We start from the raw sequence: 26,253 nt of genomic DNA, 5'->3' as shown, positions 1-26,253 counted from the left end.
CTCACCGGCCATCGCAGCTCGCAGTGCGCAGACAGCACTGTCCGGAAATGGGACCGGGGGGCGGGGACACCTTGCTGGCCGAGAGCCAGCACACAGCGGGGTCTGCGCTGATGGACCAGCAGGGGGACCGGCCAGCCGGCCCTACGTGCTGCATCTTTGCACCACCACCAGCCTTGCACACCCATCCCCATAGTCGGCCACTGGAAACTTCCCCACCCACCCACCGTTGGTAGGCTGGTGAGCAGGGATTTGGCTGCAGCAGGACCTGCCAGTACTGATGAGGGGAAGACAGAAAATATGGGACAATTTGTCTGTTTTAAAGAAAAAGTCGGGACACCTGCAGGAGGGCTTAAATATGGGACCGTCCCTTTAAAAAGAGGACATCTGGTCACCCTGCTCTTAGGAGACTCTTGCACCATGTTTTGCAGGATTATGGCCAAATGTATAGTGTAAACTGAAGTATTGCTTATTATTTGTTTTATCTTTTCCTCAAACTATGTTGTGTCTATTTTGGGCTGTTTTTCTCCTAGTGATAAAGCGGGTGTATACATTTTGCGGGGTTTTTTAGTTAAGTAGGGAAATAGAACATTTCTGTTAATCCATTTCCAAAGTTTGTGTTTCTTAATAACATCTCCAGGTCTGCTAGAGGTCTTAGCATATCTTTCCCTGATTGTTCCAAAAATGTCTTAATCGGAAATATTGGCACATTGGTAACAATAAGTTAGCTAGCTCTCTCTGACCCAGAGAAAGTAACATACCATTCAAACATATCTATTCAAATTACATTATTCCTGCCTCAAATCCAAAGAGCATAATTTGACTATTCAATATAAGAGGATATATGGGATTGTTATAAATTGGTGCCAAGGGGCCCATAGTTGGAATATGGTTTTATTTTTCTGTTAGTTTCCAAATTGCAAGAATGTGCATAATGAATGGTTATCTAGTCCTTCTGTTTTATCATTTTTTGAGGGAGAAATAGCACATGTTGCAGACAGACTTGGCCTACATGCTCAGGTTCCATAGCAACCCAGTGTTGCTGCGGATTCATTTTGTACCAATCAATTAGAAATTTTGCTCTGGCAGCCAGAATGAAAGCATATGGGCCAAATCCTGCTTGCTTTACTCAGGCACGTAATCCCATTGGCTTTAATGGGATTACTTGGGTGAGAAAGTGGGCAGGATTTACCCCTATATCTTGGATTTCCTTCTTGCTTTAATTTTATTAGATTATTTATTTATTTATTTGTATTACTGATCAAATTTTATTTTTTGGCTTTTTATCCATCCATGAAAATGTAGATAATTCTTTTTGATGAGGCTGTCAGATTATGTTTGATTCATATACATAATAATTGTTGATACGTGTAATATAAAGTGTTTATATGCCCTGTATAACAAGTCATACAGCTGTGAGTGTAAATGACTGGTACACATCTTCATCGTGTAGCTTGTAGAATCCTCTGTTGCATCCATATGCATAAGATGGGGTTTTCCAGGACACACAGCAATACATGCCAGTGACCTGCAAATTGCTGCATGATTTCAGTCGAATCTTTCGTATTAAAGGTCTGATCATGTACCGCTTAAGGCACGTGTAACTCCCACTGAAGTCTGTGGAAAGTTTAGTGTGTAAGCAGTAAGGCGGCAGACGATTAAAATCAGTGTTGTCAATGGGGGGGGCGGGGTTTCCCCACGTTTTTCTTTTCACTAACCAATATGTCAGTATCAGAGAAAATAAAATCTAATGAACTACAGTATATTGTGTGTGAGTGTGTATAGTATAAAGTTATATGTATGTGTATATATATAACATTAACCATCTGACATAAACTGACAAAAATGTAGACATTTTGAATTTAGGACTTCTTTTCAGATCATTATGCCTACTGGTCAGTCTTATTGGGCTCTAGATAAAATGTATGATGGTATGTGCAACGTGTGCTGCCTGACCTAGGCACAGCGAGGAGACTTTGAGGCATATTGGTGTTACCCGGGTGAGACCAGAGAATCATTATACTCTCGGATGAACTCAAACAGAAAAAGGGTAAAAGACAAGAATATCATATCACCCATCGGCGAACACTTCCACAAAAGGATCACTCCATATCTGACTTCCCAGTCCTTGTCCTCAAAGGAAACCTGCACAGCAGTTTCAAAAGATGAGCCTGGGATCTTAAATTCATAACTTTGCTATTCACTAAAAATCATGGATTTATGGCGTATTACAACAATCTGTAACCCATTAACGCCCCCGTGTGTGGTCCTGTGACTGCAGGGGTGTTAAAAGGTCACTTCATATTGAAAGGTCCTTTAGAATATGTTAACTACTGAAGATGCCACAAGTACTCCTGTTTTTTTTACTTATGCTAAACAATCTGTTTCACCTTGTATTTAGCTGTGACACTCTGAGTACCTTTCTCAGACCTAAGCAGAGCTCTGAGTAGCTCAAAAGCTGGTCTCTTTCACCAACAGAAGTTGGTCCAGTAAAAGATATTACCTCCCCTACCTTGTCTCTCTAATATCCTCTCAATACAGCTACAACACCACTGCAAACAACATTATGTTTACTAAGAAAAACTGTGCAACCATGATGTGGCATGTGTTTTTGTTATGGTCAAGTAAAGCTTTTTAAAAACATTTTTTTAAGAAAGTTTGACAGAGTTTTCATGCTGATTTTTCAGGACTTGAGTAATTTTGATGGATTTCTCATGATCGATTTCTCTGTTTGCCAGAAGCTGGGAATGAGCAATAGGGGATGGATCACTTGATGATTACCTGTTCTGTTCATTCCCTCTGGGGCACCTTGCACTGGCCACTGTCAGAAGACAGGATAGTGGGTTAGATGGACTCTTGATCTGACCCAGTAGGGCCATTTTTATGATGATTTTTTACTATTTGGAAAATGTGACAGATTTATCATTATGACTTTCATATGAAGCGTTTCAAGGAAAAAATTCATTGTTAAATGCATTGTCCTGTATTTTAACTTATTATATGTCTGTTTTTATATTCCCTCTGTTTTTAGTGATGTACTGCACATATTCAGACATCAGGCTTGAATAAATATAACAGTCTTTCTTTTAGTCACTTGGGATTTTTGATTTGACAGTTTTGTTTGAAAATTTGTATGAAATATTTGTATTATCCATTAAGTATTAAGATCCAGATCCTGCAAACTCTTTGCAGTGTGTTTGCAGAACTGGGGCCTAAATACTCACTTTGGGCCCAATCTAACTTCTTTTGATGTGAATAGGAGCTTTTCCTGAGTCAGGAGTGGCCCTATATAAATACTACTTATTATACTGCCTCTCTCTTGACTTCATGAAATTATACTGTCTGGATTTACTTTTATTCTAGCCTGTTGCTAGTCAGTTTCATTGGCGTGCTGACATGCAGTAGCACGTCACTGCAGCTTGAGTCTTTCCTGCCCCCGTTTTCTCATGTGAGTAAGGGCTCTTTGGGTTATAAACAGTACAGGGGAATGATTAAATCCAAACCAAGAATGGTTCTGAATAATTGTTAAGAAATCACAAAAGCATATCTAGTGATAAATTTAGTAAAAAGTAAAAAAAGCCTAAATTTGGTGTTTAAATTTCTTGATAGTGTACATTTCGTTAGAGACCCACGTTCTACATTAGATTGGAAATGGCAGGATTTATAAGAAGCACACTGTACAACATATTCATATTTAAGTGTATGTATTTGTGTGTCTATATATATACATAAATATATAGACATGCATATGCAGTGTGTAAATTCACACACAGTGCATATGTTAATAAATATGTGCAGTATGTCCTGTTTTTGAAAGTCCCCCCCTCCCCCACTGTGCATGTTTTCTGTTGATTTTCCTTGTGTGCCTTATAAATTTTTATTTTTCTGTCTGTGTTTGTGTTTGTGGTTCACAGGTCCTCCTTTGCATTGTTCATCTGCTTCATCAACCCCTATTGAGCAGTCCCCCTCCCCTCCCCCTCCCCCTGCAGCCAATGAGAGCCAGAGAAGGTTGCTAGGCAATGGTGTGGCCCAGCCAACCCAGGACTCTGACTCTGAGGAAGAGTTTGTCCCTAATTCATTCTTAGTTAAAAGTGGCTCTGGAAACCTCTGTGTACCTGCCAATGGTGAGTTATTCTCTCTACCTACTTTACTGCTTGCTTGTCTTACAAGTTGTGTGGGGGCCTGTAGGATGCAGGTTTGGGTTGCCTCCTGGACTTTGAATAGTAATTCACCCTGTGTTTGATGACATTCTGCTTCAGTTTTACAGTCACTGTGTGCGTTGTTTTAAACTCCTTGTGTTTCCTGTGGATTGTGTCCCTGTATCTCTGCTGAACGAAGCATTGCTGTGTTGGTTGGAACAAATCACCTAACTTGAGACAGCACCTGAGCCCAGCTCTGAAACGCTGATTACTGCTGAGGCAGTAGCTCGGCTGAAATGTCACACAACTTCACGTTAGTGTTTTCGCTGCGGGTCTGTAAAACTTTCTGAGTAAATTTTGTGTGTCAATGTCAGGAACATTTCCTTTCAAATGACCAGTTCGGAGATCAGATGGAATTCAGGCTTTGTGAAATGTTTACTTTGATTGAATTGTAAACAGGCCAGGGGATTGTGTCCTGGAGGACTTCAAGACTATGAGAAACTTTTCACTGGGTCTGCTTTTATGGTTTCACTGGGACTTCCACTCTCAGACTGGTACAGATGCGAGACAGTCTTAGTGGCTTCATTATGAGAATACAGATTTAAAAACTAATTTCTAAAGCCTCAGCCTGCATGTTTTAACCCAAATATGAGTTGTGACAAGTGACATCAGCATGTTACCTTCACACGCACAGGCCAGAAATAGGTTATGGATCCAAATTTCTGCAGGTAGCCTTGATAAATTTCCTAAAGGCAAAATACAAAAGCAGCAACAGGTCTCTATCCTACTAGGTACTGAAGGCTTCCAACTCCCACTTACCTTAGTGGGAGTCACCCAGGAAAGGGATCCCACTAAAAGAATGAGGATGTAAAGGAATGCAAAGGAAATAAAATGATTTGCTTTACAACTTCGCATCCTAAAGACAATGACTTGTAAAAAGGGAGACAAAGCTAATTGATACAGCAATGTTAAATTCATCAAGGACAGTGTAACCTGATGTAGTGCAGATATCAGCAGTGAAACAACAAGGGCCAGTCAGCCCACTGCTATCCAGCCAGAATGATAATTGCAGGAAGGTCTGATTTATGGGGGTGAAGCCATTCACAGACATCTACCAAAAAAAAAAAAAAAAGTGAGAGAGGTTTACAGCATCTGGTAACAGCTTAGCCCCATTTCTGTTGAGGTTTTAAGAAGGTTTCCTAGTATGGAAAGGGAAAAAAGTTTGACACTGAATTAATTCCTCCCCTCCTCACTTTCCTTTTTCTTCTCTTTCTTGCATTTGCTATGGTAAAAACTTCAGGGCTTTTCAGTGGAGAAGGTTATCTTTCATGAATTGTTATCATAAGGAGAACAGGGGGAAAATACAGTGGTGCATTCATTCAGGAAACTGTTTAAAATTCATATCCTCCTACCTCCCTTCAATCACTAGTATAGTCAAGCTTGCAGTGGTGTAGATGACCCTTTAGTGTTCACAGTAACACAGTGCTGGTTGGAGACAAAAGCTGCCCAATCTAACATCCTCAGTAATTCTTATATGAGCATAGTCTATCTATCTGTCCATCTATCTGTCTCGACACCCCCTCCAGGTAGAGAGAGAGAGAGAGAGATTAAACCCCTTAATCTCTTCTTTTACTAATTAACTGAACAACAGAAAAAGCATTGTTCAGAGTCTACAGTGAGTTGATGACATTATTGTATTATTGATGTGCTGGTGAGTTAGTGAGACTTTAGGCTCTTCAGCTGTCTGCTTATTTATACTCTTCTCCTTGCATCAGTTTGTCAAGGCTTTACATTCCCCAGGGCCTTCTTTGTGTGTAAAATTCTGCAGGTTGGTAATAAATATGTCCCACACAGAGACAGTGTGTCTGGGGTCTCATTTGCTTGGTGACTCGGGTTGTTCAGTAATGAGAGGTGCAGGTAAATCCAGCACATTTGTGACCTGCTACAATGTCACCCTCACTCTGCTATCAGCAAAAAACAAAGGTGACCTTTGAAAGCCTCATTGACTTATTATGCATCCTATCAGCCCATAATCTGGGAGTTCACCTGAATGAGAAGCACAGACCATACAAGTCCATCATGTCTAAAATGCTAAGGCTCTTCTGACCCCTCAAAATTGATTTAATTGCCTTGGTTCCTTAAAGTTCTGTTTCTATGAGGCTTAGTCAGCATAGACTTTAAATGACAAAGGCAGCTCTTTATGTCCCCTAAATGGGGAAAATTAGTAAAAGCTTATTTTGGTTAGGACTAAGTTTAATATAGTTAGAGCACTCATTCTCTGTGTATAGTGGCTGTCTCAACAGCAGGACTGCCTGAGAATGCCTGGCTAAGGATTTGTGTTGCACTTTTTAATTGATCCCTGCTAGGTTTTCTTTCCACAGCTGTGTAAACTCAGCTTTAGAGGAGTCCATCCAAAGTAAGTAACACCCATGGAGCTGCTGTTCCAAATCCCCATGTAAATTGCAAATATAATGCACATGGAACAAAAGGTATTTTTGGGGATACATTAGACTATTCTTTATCTGAGTTCCACTCCATCGAAAAAGGTACTAATGTAGTAGTATTTTTGTGAAAATGTTCAACTAAAATTTCAATTTAATATTGAAGAACTAAAGTAGTAGGTAAAGACCCACAGATTTTCTTTCTTCAACATTTTATTTTTGTGCTCCATAAATTGCAAACCCATCTTTTCTAATTAAAATCAAAGAGTAACCCCGTATCTCTGTTATTAATAGAAATTTTAATAACAGAAGGAATTTTCAAAATCACTTTTCACTTTGCTTCTTATTTATGTGAACTCCCAGATTCCTTTTTAAGGATATCTTTTAAGCCATATTTTTCAAAGTGACTGGTGATTTTGGGTGCCTCAATTTTTGGGTGCCCAACTTGAGAGACCATAAGAAGTCCTGATTTTTGGATAGTGTTGGGTGGTCAGCACTTTCTGAAAATCAGGCCCCTTTAAGGTATCTCTAATTGGGCATCCAGAATCACCAGTTAGTTTTCAAAGTTTCTCACCTTTAAGACAATCTTAAGAAAAATCAACTACACCGACATGCTGCCTAACAAGCAAAGAGGAACATTATGAGATGCCATAGTCAGAAATCTGTCTATCTGTGGTACTTATATGGCCCCCATAACTATAGTATCTGAGGCCCTTGCAATCTTTAATCTGTTTATCTTCACAACACCACTTTGAGGTGGGGAAATGCTGTTATCCTTACTTTACATATAATGGGAACTGAGGTACAGAGACACTAAGGCCCAGATTTTTAACATTATTTAGGGTTTGCTGTGCTCGGCATTGCAATACCTAACTGATTTAGGAGCCTGGATCTCATGAGAAATAGGCTCCTAAATCAGTTAGACATTACAATGCTGAGTGCAGCAATGCCTAAATAGCTTTAAAAATTTGGATCTAAGTGACTTGCCCAGGAAGTCACACAGGAAGTCTGTTGCAGAGCAGGGAATTAAACCTGAGTCTTCCAATTCCCTAACCACTGGACATCTTTAGATATCTTTAGGTTTTTTGTTTTTATGAGGTATACAAAGCAGCATAGGCAGATAGGAAGGATAGATGAAGATACAAGAGAAAAAAAACATCTGCATAACCTGCTACATCTGTTCAGGAACTAAGATGGAGGCTCACATTTTTTAAAGTCACCTCTGATTTTGAGCCTCTCACTGCCTGGGTGCTAAGCTTTAGGGATCATGGGACAGAGCACATACAACTCCAGTGGAAGTCAATGGGAATGGCAGAGGTCTAAAGATGTTATCCAGAACTAGGCCCCGATCCTGAAAGGTACCCCACATGGGTCTGTGTGCCTGTAGAGAGCCCCCCCACCCCAATGAAGTCATTGGGGCACTGTGAAGGCTCAGAAGTCCATCTGTTGCAATAATTTACAGGATCAGGGCCTTAGAGGCCATGTTTGAAAATTTGGAACCAAATGTCTTTTTGAATTCTTCCTGAATATTAATCCTTTAATACATGACTGTTTGCAATGCTGCTTGTCCTTGCTGCCCACTCCTTTGCACCAGTCTTGTTTCATTTGCTGTCCGTGAGGACATTACTTCACAAATAGCAACATTACACCGTCTGCCTGTGTCACCCAAGGTGAATGTAGAAGAGTCCTAGAACGGTCCTAGAAAAGCTAAGGGTAGGATTCGCTCTGGCACAATGTTGTTATACCTTTAATGCCAACAGCGCATTCAGTGCTGTGCAAGACATAGACAACATAGTCCCTGCCTCAGCAAGGTTTTGCAATCACTGAAGTCAATGAGACTGTTCACAGCGTAATGTTAAGTATATGTGTTAGTCTTTTAGGGTCAGAGACTGAGGGGCTGGGGCAGCTACAACTGAAATCAGTGGGACTCTTTCCATTGACTTCAGTGGGATCTGGATCAGGCCCTACAAGCTCCCCTCCTTCAAATCAATGGCAAAAATGTTCTTTCTCTTTAGAAAGTTACAAGAACACCAATGCTCTTCCCGTCACCAGCTGGCTCAGTTCCTGTAGGTCCCCCAGTTTTACTTAGGATTAATTTGCTCCCCCTTTCCAATTCTTCTGTCTAAGCTAGGTGCTGGGTCACTTCACAGTGTTAACACTTTCCTAAAGCCTACCCTTTGGTCACTTTGAACTGTGGGAATAGAGACCGGAGTGGCTTCACATGTTGCCACAAGGCTTTGTTTTCCCATCCCTCCAAGCCTCTTGTCTTTCCTGTCTACACTGGCAGAGTTACATTGCCAGCTGTTACAGTGCCGCTGAGGGGAAACCGCTGTTGTGTGTTCACACTGTCAGCTGTCTGTGCAACAGCGTGTTCACACTTGCGGCACTTGCAGCGGTATTCAGAGAGGTGCACTCTGGGCAGCTATCCCACAGAGCAGCTCTTCCTCTTCTGCTGCTAAGAATTGTGGGAAGGCAGAAGGGGTCACAGGGCATCCTGGTTCCTGTCCCAGTGCCCCGTGATGCATTGCTTTGCATCCCAGAAATCCCTGTGCTTCTGTTCGCATTTGGCGCCATCTTTCAACAGTTTGTGTACTGCGTGCTCTGCCTCTTCGGTCTGCAGGAATGGAACCCGCACTGCTGACTAGTATGCTGCTGGCTCTAACACGTCATGAGTGGCAATGGAGTTATTCCTTAAACTACAAAGGCAAGAGGAGTTCGACATTGATCTTGCCACACTCAGTAGCTACAACGACAGGTTTCAGAGTGACAGCCGTGTTAGTCTGTATTTGCAAAAAGAAAAGGAGTACTTGTGGCACCTTAGAGACTAACCAATTTATTTGAGCATAAGCTTTCGTGAGCTACAGCTCACTTCATCGGATGCAACACAACACGATGTAGCTACAACATGAGATTGCTTGTGGCATTCACAGAGATGCTGACCACAGTGGAACGCCGCTTTTGGGCTCAGGAAACAAGGATTAAGTCGTGGGATCACATTGTCATGCATGTCTGGGATGATGAGCAGTGGATCCAGAACTTTCGGATGAGGAAAGCCACCTTCATGGGATTGTGTGATGAGCTCGCCCCAGCCCTGTGGCACAAGGACACGAGAATGAGAGCTGCCCTGTCATTGAAGAAGCATGTGGCGATTGCACTGTGGAAGCTGGCTACTCCAGAGTGCTACCGATTGGTCACTAACCAGTTCAGAATTGGAAAGTTGACTGTCGGACGTGTGTTGATGGAAGTGTGAAGGGCCATTAATCGTATCCTGCTTCAAAAGACCGTGACTCTGGGCAACGTGCGTGACATTGTGGATGGCTTTGCACAAATGGGCTTCCCTAACTGCGGAGGGGCGATAGATGGCATGCATATTCCAATTCTGGCACCAGAGACCGAGCCACCTAGTACATTAATCAGAAGGGGTATTTCTCTATGGTTCTCCAGATGCTTGTGGATCACCATGGGCTTTTCAGGCTGGTCTGGAAGGGTGCATGATGCATGCATCTTTCGGAACACTGACTTGTTCAGGAAGCTGCAAGCAGGGACTTTCTTTCCAGACCAGAAGATCACCGTACGGGAAGTCAAAATGCCCATTGTCATCCTGGGAGACCCTGCCTACCCCTTAATGCCATGGCTTATGAAGCCATAAACAGGGAACCTTGACAGCAGCAAGGAGTGGTTCAACAACAGGCTGAGCAAGTGCAGAATGACTGTTGACTGCGCTTTTGACCATTTAAAGGCCCGCTGGCGCTGCCTATATGGAAGGCTGGACCTGGTCAGTGATAGTATTTCTATGCTTATAGCCGCATGCTGTATGCTTCATAATATTTGTGAAGGGAAGGGTGAAAGCTTCACTCAGAGCTGGATCGCTGAGGCTCAGCGTCTGGAGGCTGAATTTGAACAGCCAGAGACCAGGGCTATTAGAGGGGCGCAGCGCGGGGTCATAAGGATCAGGGATGCCTTGAGGCAGAAATTTGAAGCTGAAATCCACTAATATTTGTTGCTATGCTCGGGAGTGCAGTGCTTTTAATGCTAGGAGGTGATTGTGATTGGTGCAGATGATGCACTGTGAAGGTTTAAGAAAATTGCCTGTTGCTTTGCAGGGCTCGGTTTGCTTTCAGTTAATGGAATAAAGATTGCTTTCAGACCAAAACAATTCTTTTATTAAAAAACAACAACCGAAGGCGAGAGGCAAACAAAAAAAACCATCAGCACTGTGGGGGATGGGGGAAGGGAGGGTCCCAGGAGGAGGTGGGGTCCCGGGATGGTTAAAGATTTGTGTATGTCCAGGTATCATATGCAGCCTTGTCCTCTGGAGTACAGTGCAGTTGGTACTGTAGTTCAGCAGGGCTAAGCTGCAGAGCGATGGGTGTTGCGTGCGGTGGGTACTGAGCGTCTGCAATGCTGGACTGTGACGGGGGAGGAGTGGAATGCAGCGGGTACAGTCTGGAGCCAGGAGGTTGATAAGAGCGTGTTGGTGGTGTCTGGAGAGCGCATGGGAAAGAGTTTTGTGACAGCAGCTGCAGGTGAGGGTGGGCACAGAGCTGTTCAGTTTGCAGTGCTAGTAATGCCTGGAGCCTGTCCGCTTGGCACTCAATAACATTTAAGAGCCACTCCGTGACTTCGTTCTGGTGCACCGTATTCTCCTTTTGGTCCCTTTTCTCTCTGTCCTGCCACTCCTTCAATTCTTGTTTTTCGGCCATGGAGTTTATCATGACATCACGCAGGAAGTCCTCTTTAGTTCTTCATGGCTGCTTTCTAATTCTGCGCACCTGTTCAGCCGGCAATAACAAAGAGGGAGGCTGGGATCCCAAGGTCATATCTCTGAAGCCAAAATGAAACATTTTACGAAGCAGTGTTGTTTGCAACACACAGACCACTGATTCAGTGATTTAAAACACAGCCACTATTCACATACCTGTCACTAACTGGCTGACCCCAGCCAAGCACACATAAGCCACAAGACCCCCAAAATGGTGAGTTACTGCAGGGGCAGGGCAAATCAGTGTTCCAGGACCATACTGTACACTGGGCACGTAGCTCTTGGGGAGACCCAGCACTGTAGCGGGGCCTTATAATCATTAGTGTCCCCACATTTTTCACAGGCTGTATTCATTATGGAAGACACCTTGCTGCTGAGGATGAGCTGGGAATCAAAGGAGGGTCTTTTCCGAGACTGGAGCTTCCGCCCTGGACCTTATGAGGCTCACCTGTGTGCAGCAATGGCCCCCCCATCACCCCCAGTGATGGCAGAGTGGCATGGGAAAGTTACCCTTAATGGGGCAAGAAACAAAACAGCTCTGCCAAAGAACCTGCGGCAGTGGATTGCCCAGTATCTCCATCAGAGTTTCATGGAGATCTCTGAGGCAGATTCCCGAGAAGTGAGGGAGTCAATCAACACGGTGTTCCACTGTTCAGACTAAGCATGCGGTGGTACTTGCATAATACAGACACAAGCCTGCTTTCTGCAACCCTTCTGCCCCCAACAACTCACTTCAGCGATTCCCAGAATCAAAGCCACTTACCAGGGGCCTCCTCTCCTGTTTGCACTTCTCCAAGCTCCGACAGCTGTGACTGGCTAGCCTCCTCCAGGGTAGAGAAGAGCTCCTGGCTGCATGCATCTCTGACCTTCGAGTTGTCCTCTGCCTCTGGGTCCCCCTCCCCCACCACGTCCTCATCCAAGATTTCCTGCTCCTGGCTCGGTCCACTCTCGACTGGCACACAAGCCACCAAAGTATCCACAGTGGCCTTTGCAATGGAGGTGGTGTTGCCACCGAGTATCACGTCCAGCTCTTTGTAGAACCAGCAGCTCGTGGGAGCAGCACCGGAGCGGCGGTTTGCCTCCCGTGCCTTGTGGTAGGTGTTCCACAGCTCCTTCACTTTGACCCTGCACTGCAATGTGTCCCGGTCACAGCCCCTTTCTGTCATGCATCGTGAAATCTGTCCGTAGGTATCATAATTCCTGTGGCTAGAGCGCAGCTGGTACTGGACAGCCTCCTGTCCCCAAATGCTGATGCGGTCCAGCAGCTCGGCATTGCTCTAAGCGGGGGATTGCCTGGTGCGTGGAGCAAGCCTGGCCACCTGGAAAGATGCGCTGAGACCACTGCACGCATCACTGAGCAAACAGGAAGGGGACTTTCAAAATTCCCAAGGAATTTAAGGGGTGGGGCTCATGGTTGGTCACCTGAGGGCAGGGCAGTAGTGTTCCAGCCGATGACCAGAGAGGTGAGAACAGGCATTGTGGGACACCTCCTGGAAGCCAATCACAGCATTGTAATCGACCAGGGTGGCTACTCTGGCACCATGGCGCTGCAGCCCTGATGCAGAAAACTGTATGCCTCTCATCGGGGTGGGTTTTTTACAGCGCTGCAACTGCGCAGTTTCTGCGCACTAGGTGGCTTGGCAGTGTGTACACCTCAGGAGTTACACCGCAGAAAGCTGCTTTACTGCGCAGGAACTTGCCAATGTAGACAAGGCCATAGAGTGTATTTATCTGCAGTGTTTATCACTGAGGTGCTAAAGATCAGAAAACTTGTTTCCATCTCTAATTTACCTCCCCAGTCCCTCTCCCCCACTCCCTCAAACATATCTCCTTAGCCCCTGCAACAGCTAGCCAGCCACAAGTGGTCACCCAGGTCCCTCACACGTGCGAGCTAAAGGGGTAATTCATTTCAGCCTCACTCATGGCTTCTTAGATCCTCATCTGGCGCAAAGTGGTGTTGCTTTATTGAAGTCAGTGGAGCTGTGCCAATTTATGCCAGCTGAGGAACTCTTCCTGAGGAGCATATTAGTTAAAGATAGAAAAGTCTGTTATTATCATTATTATATTATTTATTTATTATTTGTTTCTTTTAGCACCCAAGATGTGTAAGGCACTTTCCAAACAGAAATACGGCAGATTCTCTGCTCCAAGGAGATCACAGCTTCAGATGCATCTGTGATTATTATCATTATTTTTCATGATATGTTTAGATTTATGAAGGTGTGTTTGGTGCTGTACTAATGATATACAGACAGTCCCTGCGCCACAGAATGTCTAATCTTAGCACCTGATCCAAAGCCCACTGAAGACAACTGAAAGACTCTTATTGACTTCAGTCTGTTTTGAATCAGGCCTTGTGTCTCTGAACTTGCAGATACAGGTGTGCTTAAATTTAATAAGCGTGTCCCGTTGAAGTCAAACATCCATCTTTTTAACCATGTGCTTAAATGTTTACAGAGTTGTTGGCTTAAAAGATAGTTACAAAGAAAATAGTATTCAGTGGGGGAACCCAAAATAAAGGAATAATTGAAGGATTTAAAACGTAATTGTACTTTGCGAGACTCTCAGAAGTAGTGAATGTTGAGGGATTTGAATGAGAGAACTTTTGAGGACTTCAATAATGTAAATAGTAATAATTTATGTTTTGCAATCTAATTATTCATAATAAATCCACATTATATTAAATCTTCTTTCATGTAAAAACTAGATTCCCCATCTCCATACACACACACACACACACAAAGAAAGAGCCACAAATGTAGAGTCCATTCTCTGTCCTCACAGTGAGTGCACAGGCAGCATGTCCTGATATTCCAGTGTTTCCCACTGCATTACATGTATTCAAAGTAAATGATAATTAGGTTTTGCTCCTATGTAGCATCTTACATCAAAGGATCACAGTGCCCTTTAGAAATGTATATTTAAATTAATCTCCCAGCTTCCCTGTGAAGTAGACATGATTCATGACCTTATAAGATGGGAAAGTGAGGAACAGGAAGCCCCAGCACTTTTTAGAGTATCATAAAGAGAGCTCATTTAAAAAAAAAAAAAACCCTACAAAAATGTTTGAATGATTTTCTTTACTGTTTTAATTTTTATTTATTGTGAAAAATATGTTTTCGATCAATTGTTAATTTATCATTTTCCATTTTTGAAATAAGAAATATATTTTAATAATTATTTTTGGTCAGCTTAGTCACATGATCAGTTTTGTTTCCAGACCTTTTATTTCAAAATTTAAATGCAATTTTTTTTGAAAATTTCAATAAACATTTTAAATAAAATATTAGATAAAAAATTTAGTGAAAATTTTCAAAAAACAATTTTTGCCTCACAAAGTTGATGTAGAAAAAAGTATTTTTGCTCTATCCCATTCAAAATATTTTGACTAGAGTCACTAATTTTGAGTACTTCAGCTGTTGTATATCTAACCTGAGGCACTTGGGACTCGATTACTAGTGTTACTGAACATTGCCATTGCTCAGTTACTTCACTGAAGGCGTCCCAGATTGGTGGGCACATCTGAAAATGTGGGCCTGAGGGATTTGCTAAAAGATACACAGTAAAGAAGTTGCACTAGAACCAAAGCCTCTTGATTCCCAGCCCTTTGTCTTTACCATAAGACCATTGTTCCTTCAATCAAGAGAAGAGCCGCAAACTGCCAGGAATGAGGAGGATCAGACCTGAGCTCTTTCCTTCTCCAGTCCCCCTACCAAAGGGGGTGAGGGGGGGATAGAGCCTGTCCTGCTGAGTTTTTCCTCCCATTCCACGCCTGCTACCAATGGAGAATGATTAGGACAGGGCTAGCTTGTGAGCTGCAGAGCTTTTATAGGACATGGAGCCCTAAGTGGCTGCTTAAAATGAGATGACTTGTTTAAAACTGGCAGTTGTTTGGCTTAAGTATGAGCCAAAAATAAGAGGCAGTTCACTAAAGTCATATGCTCTAGGGCCTGATCCAGTCCCACTGAAGTCAGTGGGAGGCTTTTGGTTGATTTCATGAGGCTTTGGATCAGGCCCCTGTTGGAGCGAGGGTCAAATCCTTACCCCACTGAAGTCAGTGTGTTGTCAACAAGAAGAGGGTTTGGTCCAGAGTGAACAACCTGAATGGTGAATGCACAGAAGGTTGTTTTCCTGCTGATACTAAACATCACTAATAGAATAAGAACAAAGTTATGACTGTCACATTCAGTGTAGGGGAGCAGTAAAATGAGATCTATCCAGACTAGTAAAGAAACACAGTGAAACAGTTAAAGCAGATTTATAGCATTGTAGCTGTGATAAAACCATATCTCTGTGTAAGTAAATTTACAGAGGAGTGTTTTGGGGTTTTTTTTGTTTAACACAAGCCAGATTGAAACGTGTACACGACAGAGTCCCACTCAGAGGAAACACAACTGGAACAAATTATATGCATTCAGATTTGTTAAACTGAATTGGCAGCAGAAATATTCCTAGTAACCTGAGCATTACAGCAGCATTGGTGTAGTTAAAGTTATGTCAGCATTTTCATTAAAAATCCCTGCTTTCACGGGTTTATATCTGCAGTAAAAATTCATTGTGGGCTGAAACTTGACAAGCTGTATAGGGTCTCATCTCAGGAGAAAAAAAGATTTTTACAAAATTGAAAAAAACCCAGCCCCTATTTAATGGCTTAAAACATCAGAGCACAAACAAAAATAGCAGTGTTTTGGCTTTGATGCATGTCTGTGTTCAAAAACTGCTTCATTTCTTTGAACGTGTAACAATTAAATGCTCAATAAAATCTCACTCCAAAGACTGAATTAATCGCTATGGTATTCAAGAAAATGAAATATTAATGTATGGGGCCAATTTGTTACCTACTCACCACAGGATCACCAGTGTTTTGACCTACATCAGGTCATGCTCAGAGAAAGAGATTTCTGGGAGACTCCTGACTAACATGAAACACGGCTCCAAGTAGAATAGATCTGATTGAAAGGTCATTCTCTGAACAGCTGAAGAAGGGTAATAAAGAAAAGGCAGTGTTCTCTAGTGGTTGGAGCAAAGCACTGGGAGTCACAAGTCATCAGAGATCCATATCTGGCTGTGCCACAAGATTTACTGTGTGACCTTGGGCAAGTCACTTCCCTTAAACAGTCTGTACCTCAGTTTCTTCATCTGTACAATGAGAACATAGAAAGTCAGTTGCAGGACTGGGAACATAATCATGGAATATCAGGATTGGAAGGGACCTCAGGAGGTCATCTAGTCCAACCCCCTGCTCAAAGCAGGACCAATCCCCAATTAAATCATCCCAGCCAGGGCTTTGTCAAGCCTGACCTTAAAAACTTCTAAGGAAGGAGATTCTACCACCTCCCTAGGTAACGCAGTCCAGTGTTTCACCACCCTCCTAGTGAAAAAGTTTTTCCTAATATCCAACCTAAACCTCCCCCACTGCAACTTGAGACCATTACTCCTTGTCCTGTCGTCTTCTACCACTGAGAATAGTCTAGAACCATCCTCTCTGGAACCACCTCTCAGGTAGTTGAAAGCAGCTATCAAATCCCCCCTCATTCTTCTCTTCTGCAGACTAAACAATCCCAGTTCCCTCAGCCTCTCCTCATAAGTCATGTGTTCCAGACCCCTAATCATTTTTGTTGCCCTTCGCTGGACTCTCTCCAATTTTTCCACATCCTTCTTGTAGTGTGGGGCCCAAAACTGGACACAGTACTCCAGATGAGGCCTCACCAATGTCGAATAGAGGGGAACGATCACATCCCTCGATCTGCTTGCTATGCCCCTACTTATACATCCCAAAATGCCATTGGCCTTCTTGGCAACAAGGGCATACTGCTGACTCATATCCAGCTTCTCATCCACTGTCACCCTTAGGTCCTTTTCCTCAGAACTGCTGCCTAGCTATTCGGTCCCCAGTCTGTAGTGGTGCATTGGATTCTTCCGTCCTAAGTGCAGGACCCTGCACTTATCCTTACTGAACCTCATCAGATTTCTTTTGGCCCAATCCTCCAATTTGTCTAGGTCCCTCTGTATCCTATCCCTGCCCTCCAGCATATCTACCACTCCTCCTAGTTTAGTATCATCCGCAAATTTGCTGAGAGTGCAATCCACACCGTCCTCCAGATCATTTATGAAGATATTGAACAAAACTGGCCCCAGAACCGACCCCTGGGGCACTCCACTTGACACCGGCTGCCAACTAGACATGGAGCCATTGATCACTACCCATTGAGCCCGACAATCTAGCCAACTTTCTACCCACCTTATAGTGCCTTCATCCAGCCTATACTTCTTTAACTTGCTGACAAGAATACTGTGGGAGACCTTGTCAAAAGCTTTGCTAAAGTCAAGAAACAATACATCCACTGCTTTCCCTTCATCCACAGAACCAGTAATCTCATCATAGAAGGCGATTAGATTAGTCAGGCATGACCTTCCCTTGGTGAATCCATGCTGACTGTTCCTGATCACTTTCCTCTCATGCAAGTGCTTCAGGATTGATTCTTTGAGGACCTGCTCCATGATTTTTCCGGGGACTGAGGTGAGGCTGACTGGCCTGTAGTTCCCAGGATCCTCCTTCTTCCCTTTTTTAAAGATTGGCACTACATTAGCCTTTTTCCAGTCATCTGGGACTTCCCCCGTTCGCCACGAGTTTTCAAAGATAATGAAAGATAATCCATGCGCTTGATTCTCTTCTCACTCCTTTTATGGCGGTGTAACTCAGTTAGCATCATTGAAGCTCCCTCTGATTTACATCAGTCAGAATGAGAGGAGAATCAGACCCCCATGTCTCTTTACTCCCAGTCACAGGGCCCTTAAGAGTCTAGATTATTGTTTTTGTAAATGTTTCCAAATTCTTGGGTGAAAGGTACCTATACAAGTACCAAATATTACTGTATTATTTAACATATCTGAGCCTAGACCTGAAAGGGTTAAGGGCCTCCTGGGAGGTGCTATGTGTTCTCAACTCCCATTGGGTTGAGTGTTCTCTGCACCTGGCAGAGTCATCAGAAAGCTCTTTGAGACCTTCAAATAAAAGCCACTATAAAATGGCAAAGTATTGTAAAATAGTGTGAAGAGTTTGGTGACTATACACTCACAGCTGCCTCATGTTTTTATTGTGAAATTGATCTCCAGTTGGGAAGGAATTCAAAGCTTTTGATACCTTCCTCCATTAGTTGTTTTCAAGGCAGAAGCCTCCATTTTAAAATGACTCTGAGGCCTTTGAACTTTATTTATAAACTGAAATTTGCTAGCTATTGTAGGCCACTGATTGACTTGTAAGAGGGAAGAAGCCAGGAATAGCTTTCCCTCCAAACTATCTGTTCCGTAGAACTAAACATCCAATAACTTCCCAGCCTCAGGGGATGTATCTTCCCCTCCTTTCTATTATTTTCTGTGGTTTGCACTGTCATTTGCCATATGTATTATGACACACTGTTAATCTCAACCTACAGCTTGAAGTCCTTCATGTGGCTCTCTCCAGTTAAGAAATCCCCAAATAACTCAGGGATGTCTTTACATATCAAGGATGAAAGCTTCTTCTGAGCTTTGTTTTGTCATTCCAGTGTCCCATAGACCTGGGATCTATTCCTGCCTCAGCCACTGATTCCTCATTCAGCCTTGAGGAAATCACTTAACTTCTCATTGCTTCAATGTCCCCATCTTTAAAATGGATGTATTGTAATAACAACCACTTACTTCACAGGAAATGTGAGATTTATTACATTACTGTTGTAAACCATCGTGGAATTATCAGATGATAGGTGCTATATATAATCCTGTGTCCCTAATATGCATGTTACTTATTACTGTCAGTGGGTGTTTTGCTGTGATATTAGGCTCTGTATCATTATATGTATTATTACAAATCATTCAGTCAGCCAAACAACTAGGCTTTAGATCCTCCCACACAAGTGGAGAATTGCGTTCTGTGGCAGGGTTCAAAAAGATAAGGTGGCAACACATGCACATGAGGATGAGGAAGAATTTGGAAATATGCAAGTGGCAGCAGCACAGAATGGGTGACGTAGGGCACCACTATTCATAGAGATTGTGAATTCCTGCACATGGAAGTGAAGAAAACTAGAAAAGATAAATTAACACAAAACAATGAACACACCCATAGCTTCTTTTCAAATGCACGTTGCTTCCAGATGTGAATCTGCCTCTGCAACACACACAGCAACATTTTAATATGTTGGACGTCTTGAATGAATAGATGGCACTGATTGTTTTACTCCTTTTTTACACTTTACAGTTTTATTCTGTACCAAGATTTTTGGACTTGCAAAAAGGTATTATTGCAATAATGCACTTTTCATACTTGAAATTTCTTTATTTGTATGATATTAAGTTATTACTTTAAACAAAACAAAAAAAAAGAAAAAACAACACCACATGTCTCATTAGCATGACAGCTATGATGGTGGATAGGATATCTAATAAATAAAGTACTCCAAGACCTTGGAGTGCTTCATAGGTAAAGCTAACAACTACAACATCAGTGATTTTGATACATTAGATGGTAATGAAAGAAGCACAGCACAGAAGTGGTGTGATCAGATGATTTAGTTATAGCTGCAAATCTGGTTGAGGTGTTGTGGCAGCATGAGGGAACACTGAGCATTGTATAAGAAATTCAGCATTAAGCCTCTTGCATTAATCTAGTCTAGTTGTGATTCATGCCTATGTGAGGGTTGTGACAGTGATGTGGGCTACAGAGTTGCTTATCTTGGCAAATCTAGATCATGTAATTTTCGGACCTTAACTCCTCCCTTAGCACCAGAGAGTCTCTTATCACCCTACCAATGCAAGATTGCTTCTCACATAGTAGATTTTGCAAGAGTTTTGTGAAGTCTAGTTTTAAACAATAGGACTTCTACCACTTCCCTTGGAGGCCTGTGTCACAGCCTAATATAGCTCAGATATTTTCCATGACAGTTGATCTGATTTTTTAAGACTTATCTCGTTACTCCTACTTGTACCATCCAAGCTATATCTCACCTAAAAGTTTGAAGGATGCAAATTCTTGTATGAAATTACCAAGCCCCCACTCCACGAGGTAGTTGCTTATCCAAATTATACATATTTCCTTCATTTGTTCTTTCCTCATAAAGTACTGCCTGATCATTTTTATTGCTCTTTGAATTACATTGTTTTTCTATGCATTTCTACTATTGCAGGTCAGTGCAGGATGATACTGTTCCATATGTGGTGTTAGTTCTTGGAGAAAGAAGGATCAAAAAAGGATGAAGGGTCAGGGTCAACATGGAATTCCATTGTTTTGTTCATTTTATACTATTTTTTAAAGAAAAAATTATTAGGATCAATACAAAGAGGTAGCAAGTAAGAGAACTCATAGCCGACATTAGGATCAGCATACTGTATACTAAGTTAGAGGCATCCTTGCAGTATTGACTAGTCATGCTTCCGCTGCACAAATGAAACTTGAAACAAGTGACGGGCGCAAAGTGTAATCACTTCCAGCCAAAATTTGCTCCAAGGTACCAGACCACCCCTCCCTCTCTCATGTCAGTCAGGTCAAAATATCAGCAGTCCTTAGCACTTATGTAGTTCTTTACAAAGTTGGGTAAGATCTGTTATATCACCAACAGATCTCTCCAGAAACTTGTTCCACATAGTGCTTTTTAATAAAAGTAATATTTCTATTACTCCTTTCCTTCTAGGATCTCTAAGTAATTAGCAGACATTGATTAAACCTTTTGACACCTCTGTGAATCAGATCAGTATTATCCCCATTTTACAAAGGGGGAAACTGAGGCACAGAGCATGTAGATGACTAGGCCTTAGGTCACACAGGCATTCTGTGACAGAATCAAGAATCAAATTTATCTGCCCATAAATCCAGTCCCCTATTTCCAACCACTAGGCCATTCCCTCTCCCAGAACAGTCAGAGACACATAGATGTTGCTTCAATAAAACCGATTTAAGTATCAACAAAGAAGGGTCACAGTGCATTTGATGGAATCAGCCCAGATCGTGCTTTTAACTGACCATTTCCCCAGCCTGATTCCACCAGTTGAAAATGGCTCAACGGGAGCAGGGGTTTCTTTCAGAGCTTAGTTCAATTGCATGAATTGTCTCTGTAATAACGAGGAATCCGTGTGGCACCTTAGAGACTAACAAATGTATTGGGCCTAAGCTTTCGTGGGCTAGAACCCACTTCATCAGATGCATGGAGTGAAAAAAAACAGTAAGCAGAATATATATCATAGCACATGAAAAATGGGAGTTGCCTTATCAAGTTGGGGGTCAGTGCTAACGAGCCAATTCATTTAAGGTGGAAGTGGCCTATTCTGAACAGTTGACAAGAAGGGGTGAATACCAAGGGAGGGAAGATTACTTTTGTAGTGCTAACGATGCCAGTGTAATCAAGGTGGCCCATTTCCAACAGTTGACAAGAAGGGGTGAGTATCAGCAGAGGGAAAATGGCTTTTTGTAGTGACCCATCCACTCCCAGTCTTTATTCAGGCCTAATTTGATGGTGTCCAGTTTGCAAATTAATTCCAGTTCTGCAGTTTCTCGTTGGAGTCTGTTTTCAAAGTTTTTTTGTTGAAGAATTCCTACTTTTAAGTCTGTTATTGAGTGTCCAGGGAGATTGAAGTGTTCCCCTACTGGTTTTTGAATGTTATAATTCTTGATGTCTGATTTGTGTCCATTTATTCTTTTGCGTAGAGACTGTCTGGTTTGGCCAATGTTCATGGCAGAGGAAAACCTAGTCCTTTTTGTCTTTACATGAAGTAAATTACATTGGCTAGTACTTATATAGGCCCAAATCCTGCAGTTCTTTCTCAGACAGTATTCCCATTGACTTCATAGTCTCTTAGGACCATCCATAACCGCACTGACTTCAATGGGATTTTGACTGGAATAAGGACTGAGTAAGAATTTAGGATTGTGCCAAAGGCTGTAAGCTGTATCTGGAACAGTTTTTCCATTTCTTCCCTATAAACTCTTAAGTGTGTATGCCAGTGTGAGTCCATGCCAAAACTTCCCCCGAGTCTATAGTGAGGTAAAATACAAACAATTCTCCTATGACACTCTAAATTGGGGAGTGGTTAATGTCACACAGAAAACTGACTCGAGCCCTTTAGGTTATTAAATGCTACATGGTCCTCTAATCGTTGCCCAAATCCAATGCATCTCTACTTCGCCCCCTCTGTTGGAAATCAATTTCTATATTCACTACACTACACATGTACACTATACAATACAATACACTGCACTATACAATAGAAACTCCTCGAATTTTTCTTACCTCTTAACTTAAGCCTATGTCCCCAAACACATGTGTATCCAATAACCTAGAATAGATCAGAGTTCTCTTCTAGCTATTTTACTTTCTGTCTCCATCTTTGTTTAGCATAGTGTTGATCTACAGGTTTCAGAGATGGCCTTCAGACACTCATTAAAATTCTTCTGTTGTTCTCTTTAGGCTATTGGAAGGTAGGTAACTATGGAAGTCTCTTTCAAGCATGTGAAATTTTTCCCTCTACTTTGTTTTAATATTAGTAGCTAGGCTATAGATGGTCCTGAGAATCAAGAATGTTTGTATGCTAGTTTGGTAAATTATCATCTTCCAGAGGAAGATGTACTGTACCAAGCATTATGGTAAGAATTTACTCAGAAGTTTTTCAGTACAATATCTGTAGGGAGTTTATTTCTGATAGATTGGGGAACCAAAAGAAAAAGAAAGGATCCTTAAAGATTGGCATAAGTGACTTGCATGTCAGAAAGATAATCCCTGAACACACCTGTGCAGCAGGAACACAACACATGGATTAGTGATGTACTTAATCTGTCATTATGGCATTCCCTCACTGAACTGCCCAAGGGGTTCGGCTACCCCAGCTCAAGTTCCACTTCCACATTGTCAGCGTCCACATGAGTTCCAATGGATTTTGATACTGAACAATGCATGTTTGTTCATTCATTTTGACTATGATTTCTGAGGTGGAATTTTAATGGAGCGAAAAATGAGGGGAGGAAAGGAAAGAGAAAATAATAACCTGAACACTGAAACTCAGTGCTTAATACAATTTCCCATGCTTTACATTCACATCTGCTTCTCTTTTCAGAAGAAACTCAACCCCCACATTTATAAAGTGGATTTCTGCCTCTGGTATTATTCTTCCAGAGAATAGAGCCTAGAGGGTGTCTTACCGTTCATTCCTGGGGTTTTAATCTATCCAGCTAGCATCCACACTTATTGAACCACAGTTTGTCTTATGTTGTGAGATTTCCTGTGCTTTGCAGCCTGAACCTTGTTCAAGTCTAAATCCTTATGCTGGCCAACTGCACATCTACAGAGCTATGAGTTTTTTAATTTCAGGAAAATGCCTCTCCATTGAAAATGTTCCCAATAGAAGGTAGGAAATAAAAGAAAAGAAAAGCATCTGTGATTTCTGCTACCATTGTCCATTTGTAGAACATAGCCCACAAGTGTGGAATGCAGCTTTTTGCAGAAGCCAAGCTTCTGGCCAATAAACCTCTTTTTACAAAAAAAAATAAAAAAGGAGGGAAGAGAGGTTATAATAGTAGGAGAGATCTAAGAACATAGAAACATATTTTGTTTCAAATACATTTGAGTTTCAAATTGACCTAGTGCACTTCCTGTGGCATTAAAGTGCCATAAATTGAAAAAGCAAGTTGGAAACAGCCTGGACAAAGCTGTAGTTACTGCCAAAGTGGTTTATTCGTCTTTCTGGATGGAAGCCAAAGGAGTTGACCGCTCTGTGGGCTGGAAACCATGCCAGCCAGCCAAAGAATAACATTGCTTTGACTAAGACGGCAACTGTTTGTGTGTTCTTCCCGCCAGAGGGGAAGAAAGATGGCTGTTAATACTGGTGATGGAAGAGGTTAAGAAGTGAAGGAAAGAAAATAAAATTGTTCAGGGAGGAGAGTAAAGGTTAGAGGTAAATTTCCCCCCCTCCATTACACTTCTCCAATGCCCGTTGTCTTCAATGGGATTGTACATGAGAGGAAACCTTGTCCTTAGTAGTTTAATGTATTCTTTTCTTTCCTGCAAAATATGGCAGGTTTTTTTCCCCTCGAGCAGGTTAAAAAAAGAGCAATTGCCATTATCATGATTTCTGCACAGGACCAAGCTCGATGGGGATGCTAGGATGTCACCATGGCAATCGCATTCAAGAGAACATTATTCTTTTTGTGCAGATCTACAAACTCCAGTGTCTCATGGAAAAAATAATAATAAGGGAGTCCTTTCTTAAGTAAAACAGCAATTGGACACCTAAGATTTAGGTCCTGATCCAGTTGAATTCTATGGGAGTTCTGGGTGCAGAAGGAATGCAGGATCAGGGCAATTTGGAAACTGTTGCTAGATCGTTTGATATCTGGGCTGGCTTTCCTTCTGATGCTTTTGTGGTCTGTCAGATTGTGAGTTTGGGAAGAATGATTTCTCTTAACCTCTTCGTTCTCTCTCTCTTGTTCTGTAGCGTGTAACATCCACGCGAACTACTAATATGTTATAGCAGGTGTCCATTGTGGCCCTGTGTCTAGATCGGGCTTTGGTGTAAGTTCATGCCTGATGTCACCTTTTTACACGTGTCCTTTGATTTGCTCTGTTTTGTTATTTATTCTGAAAGCTTTAATACCATTTGAACTCTTAATAGGTGCCGTTTCAGAGGCTGTCTATATATGAAAGGCTTAAGTTCTTTGAGTTGCACTGATAGCATGAAGGGATCTTAGTTGGACCAAAGATCTGGCTGTAGTTATTAGCTATCTATCCATTTATCCTGCATTCATCCTCCTTGCCCTCTTATTGGTTGCACTGCCCCTGTGGCTGACTAGGTGGGTTTTTTAGCAAGTTATTTGTTTCTGATCAGCTGTAATTAAACTGAATAACCCTAATGAAAGATACTATTAGTGATAGTTATTAATAGCAATTTCTTCTCTATACATCCAGTGAAATCCTAGCTCGTGATATTTGGCATTTTTCTTAATGCCCCAACTCCTGGAGTCATGTGATTATATGAGAATTTTTGACTGTCGTTTAAAAAAGAAAGTAAGTTTCTAGTCCTCTTGACTATGGGGAAAAGCTTGAAAACAGAACTCAGGTGTTCCCTAAAGACTGAAAATGCAGAAGGCAAATCAAAAGAACCCCAAGTATATTACTTTAAAAAAAACTCGTGATTTTTAAGTCAATCTCATGATTTGGGGGGTGCCTCTTGTTTCTGAACACTTGGGGTGGGCAACGCTGAATTATTTGTGGGTGAGGGGCCTTTTAATTATTGTTAGCATTTGTACACCTCTTTGTGCATGGCAAGCATTGTTTGTTATTCCTATTACTCTCACAAGGCCACAGAGGGTGCTGCACTTCCAGACAGTGCATTTGCCGCCCTGGAGGCATTGGGAGAGTTAGGGAGCAAGGAGCAGGAAGAGGCTGACCCATGTCACCCCTCCCGCCCTCTTGCCAATTGTCCAGGAGGGTCTTCATGTTGCCCACTCCATTTCCAGGCTATCTTCCAGATGCAGTCTGTGACCTGCTTGACCCATTCATTCTCTCCCCAGCTGTGAGCCAGCCAGTGGTTTAGAGGTGGAGTGGTTTAATGGCCATAACGTATACCTCCTCTTTCTCCTGGGAAACATGAATTCACCCCATACAAGGCTCTTGGGCCACATAGTGCACCATTAAGGATTAAATGGTGTATAGTTTCTCTGCACTGTAGTGAATTCCATCCAATATGGGGAGAGCCTTGCATTTGTGCAGTGTAGCTGGGCTCCGCTCCACATAAGTTGCAGGACCAGGATTTGACCTTCTGTATTTGCACAAAGTACAGTTTGATCATAGCCACCTGTTAGAGAAAGAGATCTCACCTCAAGCCAGATGTGTGCTGCTTTGGAATTGCTGTGTTGGGCATTTAGAGGGGAAATGGAATGACAGGCTAGCAT

The 26,253-nt window shown here is 42.2% G+C and overlaps 1 protein-coding gene across 1 annotated transcript in view; it reads left to right on the top strand.

Annotated features, from left to right (window-relative positions):
* LOC144930138 (teneurin-4-like) overlaps nt 1–24,113 on the top strand; it is a 132,796-nt gene extending 108,683 nt beyond the window's left edge. Inside the window, exons 3-5 of the mRNA XM_078851226.1 lie at nt 3,912–4,121; nt 22,778–22,788; nt 23,970–24,113. Of these exons, the coding sequence (XP_078707352.1) occupies nt 3,912–4,121; nt 22,778–22,788; nt 23,970–24,113 (365 nt within the window). The remainder of the gene's footprint in view (nt 1–3,911; nt 4,122–22,777; nt 22,789–23,969) is intronic.
* Nucleotides 24,114–26,253: the final 2,140 nt, after the last annotated feature.

Source organism: Lepidochelys kempii, chromosome 1, assembly GCF_965140285.1.
Source record: "Lepidochelys kempii isolate rLepKem1 chromosome 1, rLepKem1.hap1, whole genome shotgun sequence".
Taxonomy (NCBI): Eukaryota; Metazoa; Chordata; order Testudines; family Cheloniidae; genus Lepidochelys; species Lepidochelys kempii.
Note: the sequence above shows the minus strand (reverse complement) of the source record. Positions and strands in the feature narration are given on the sequence as shown.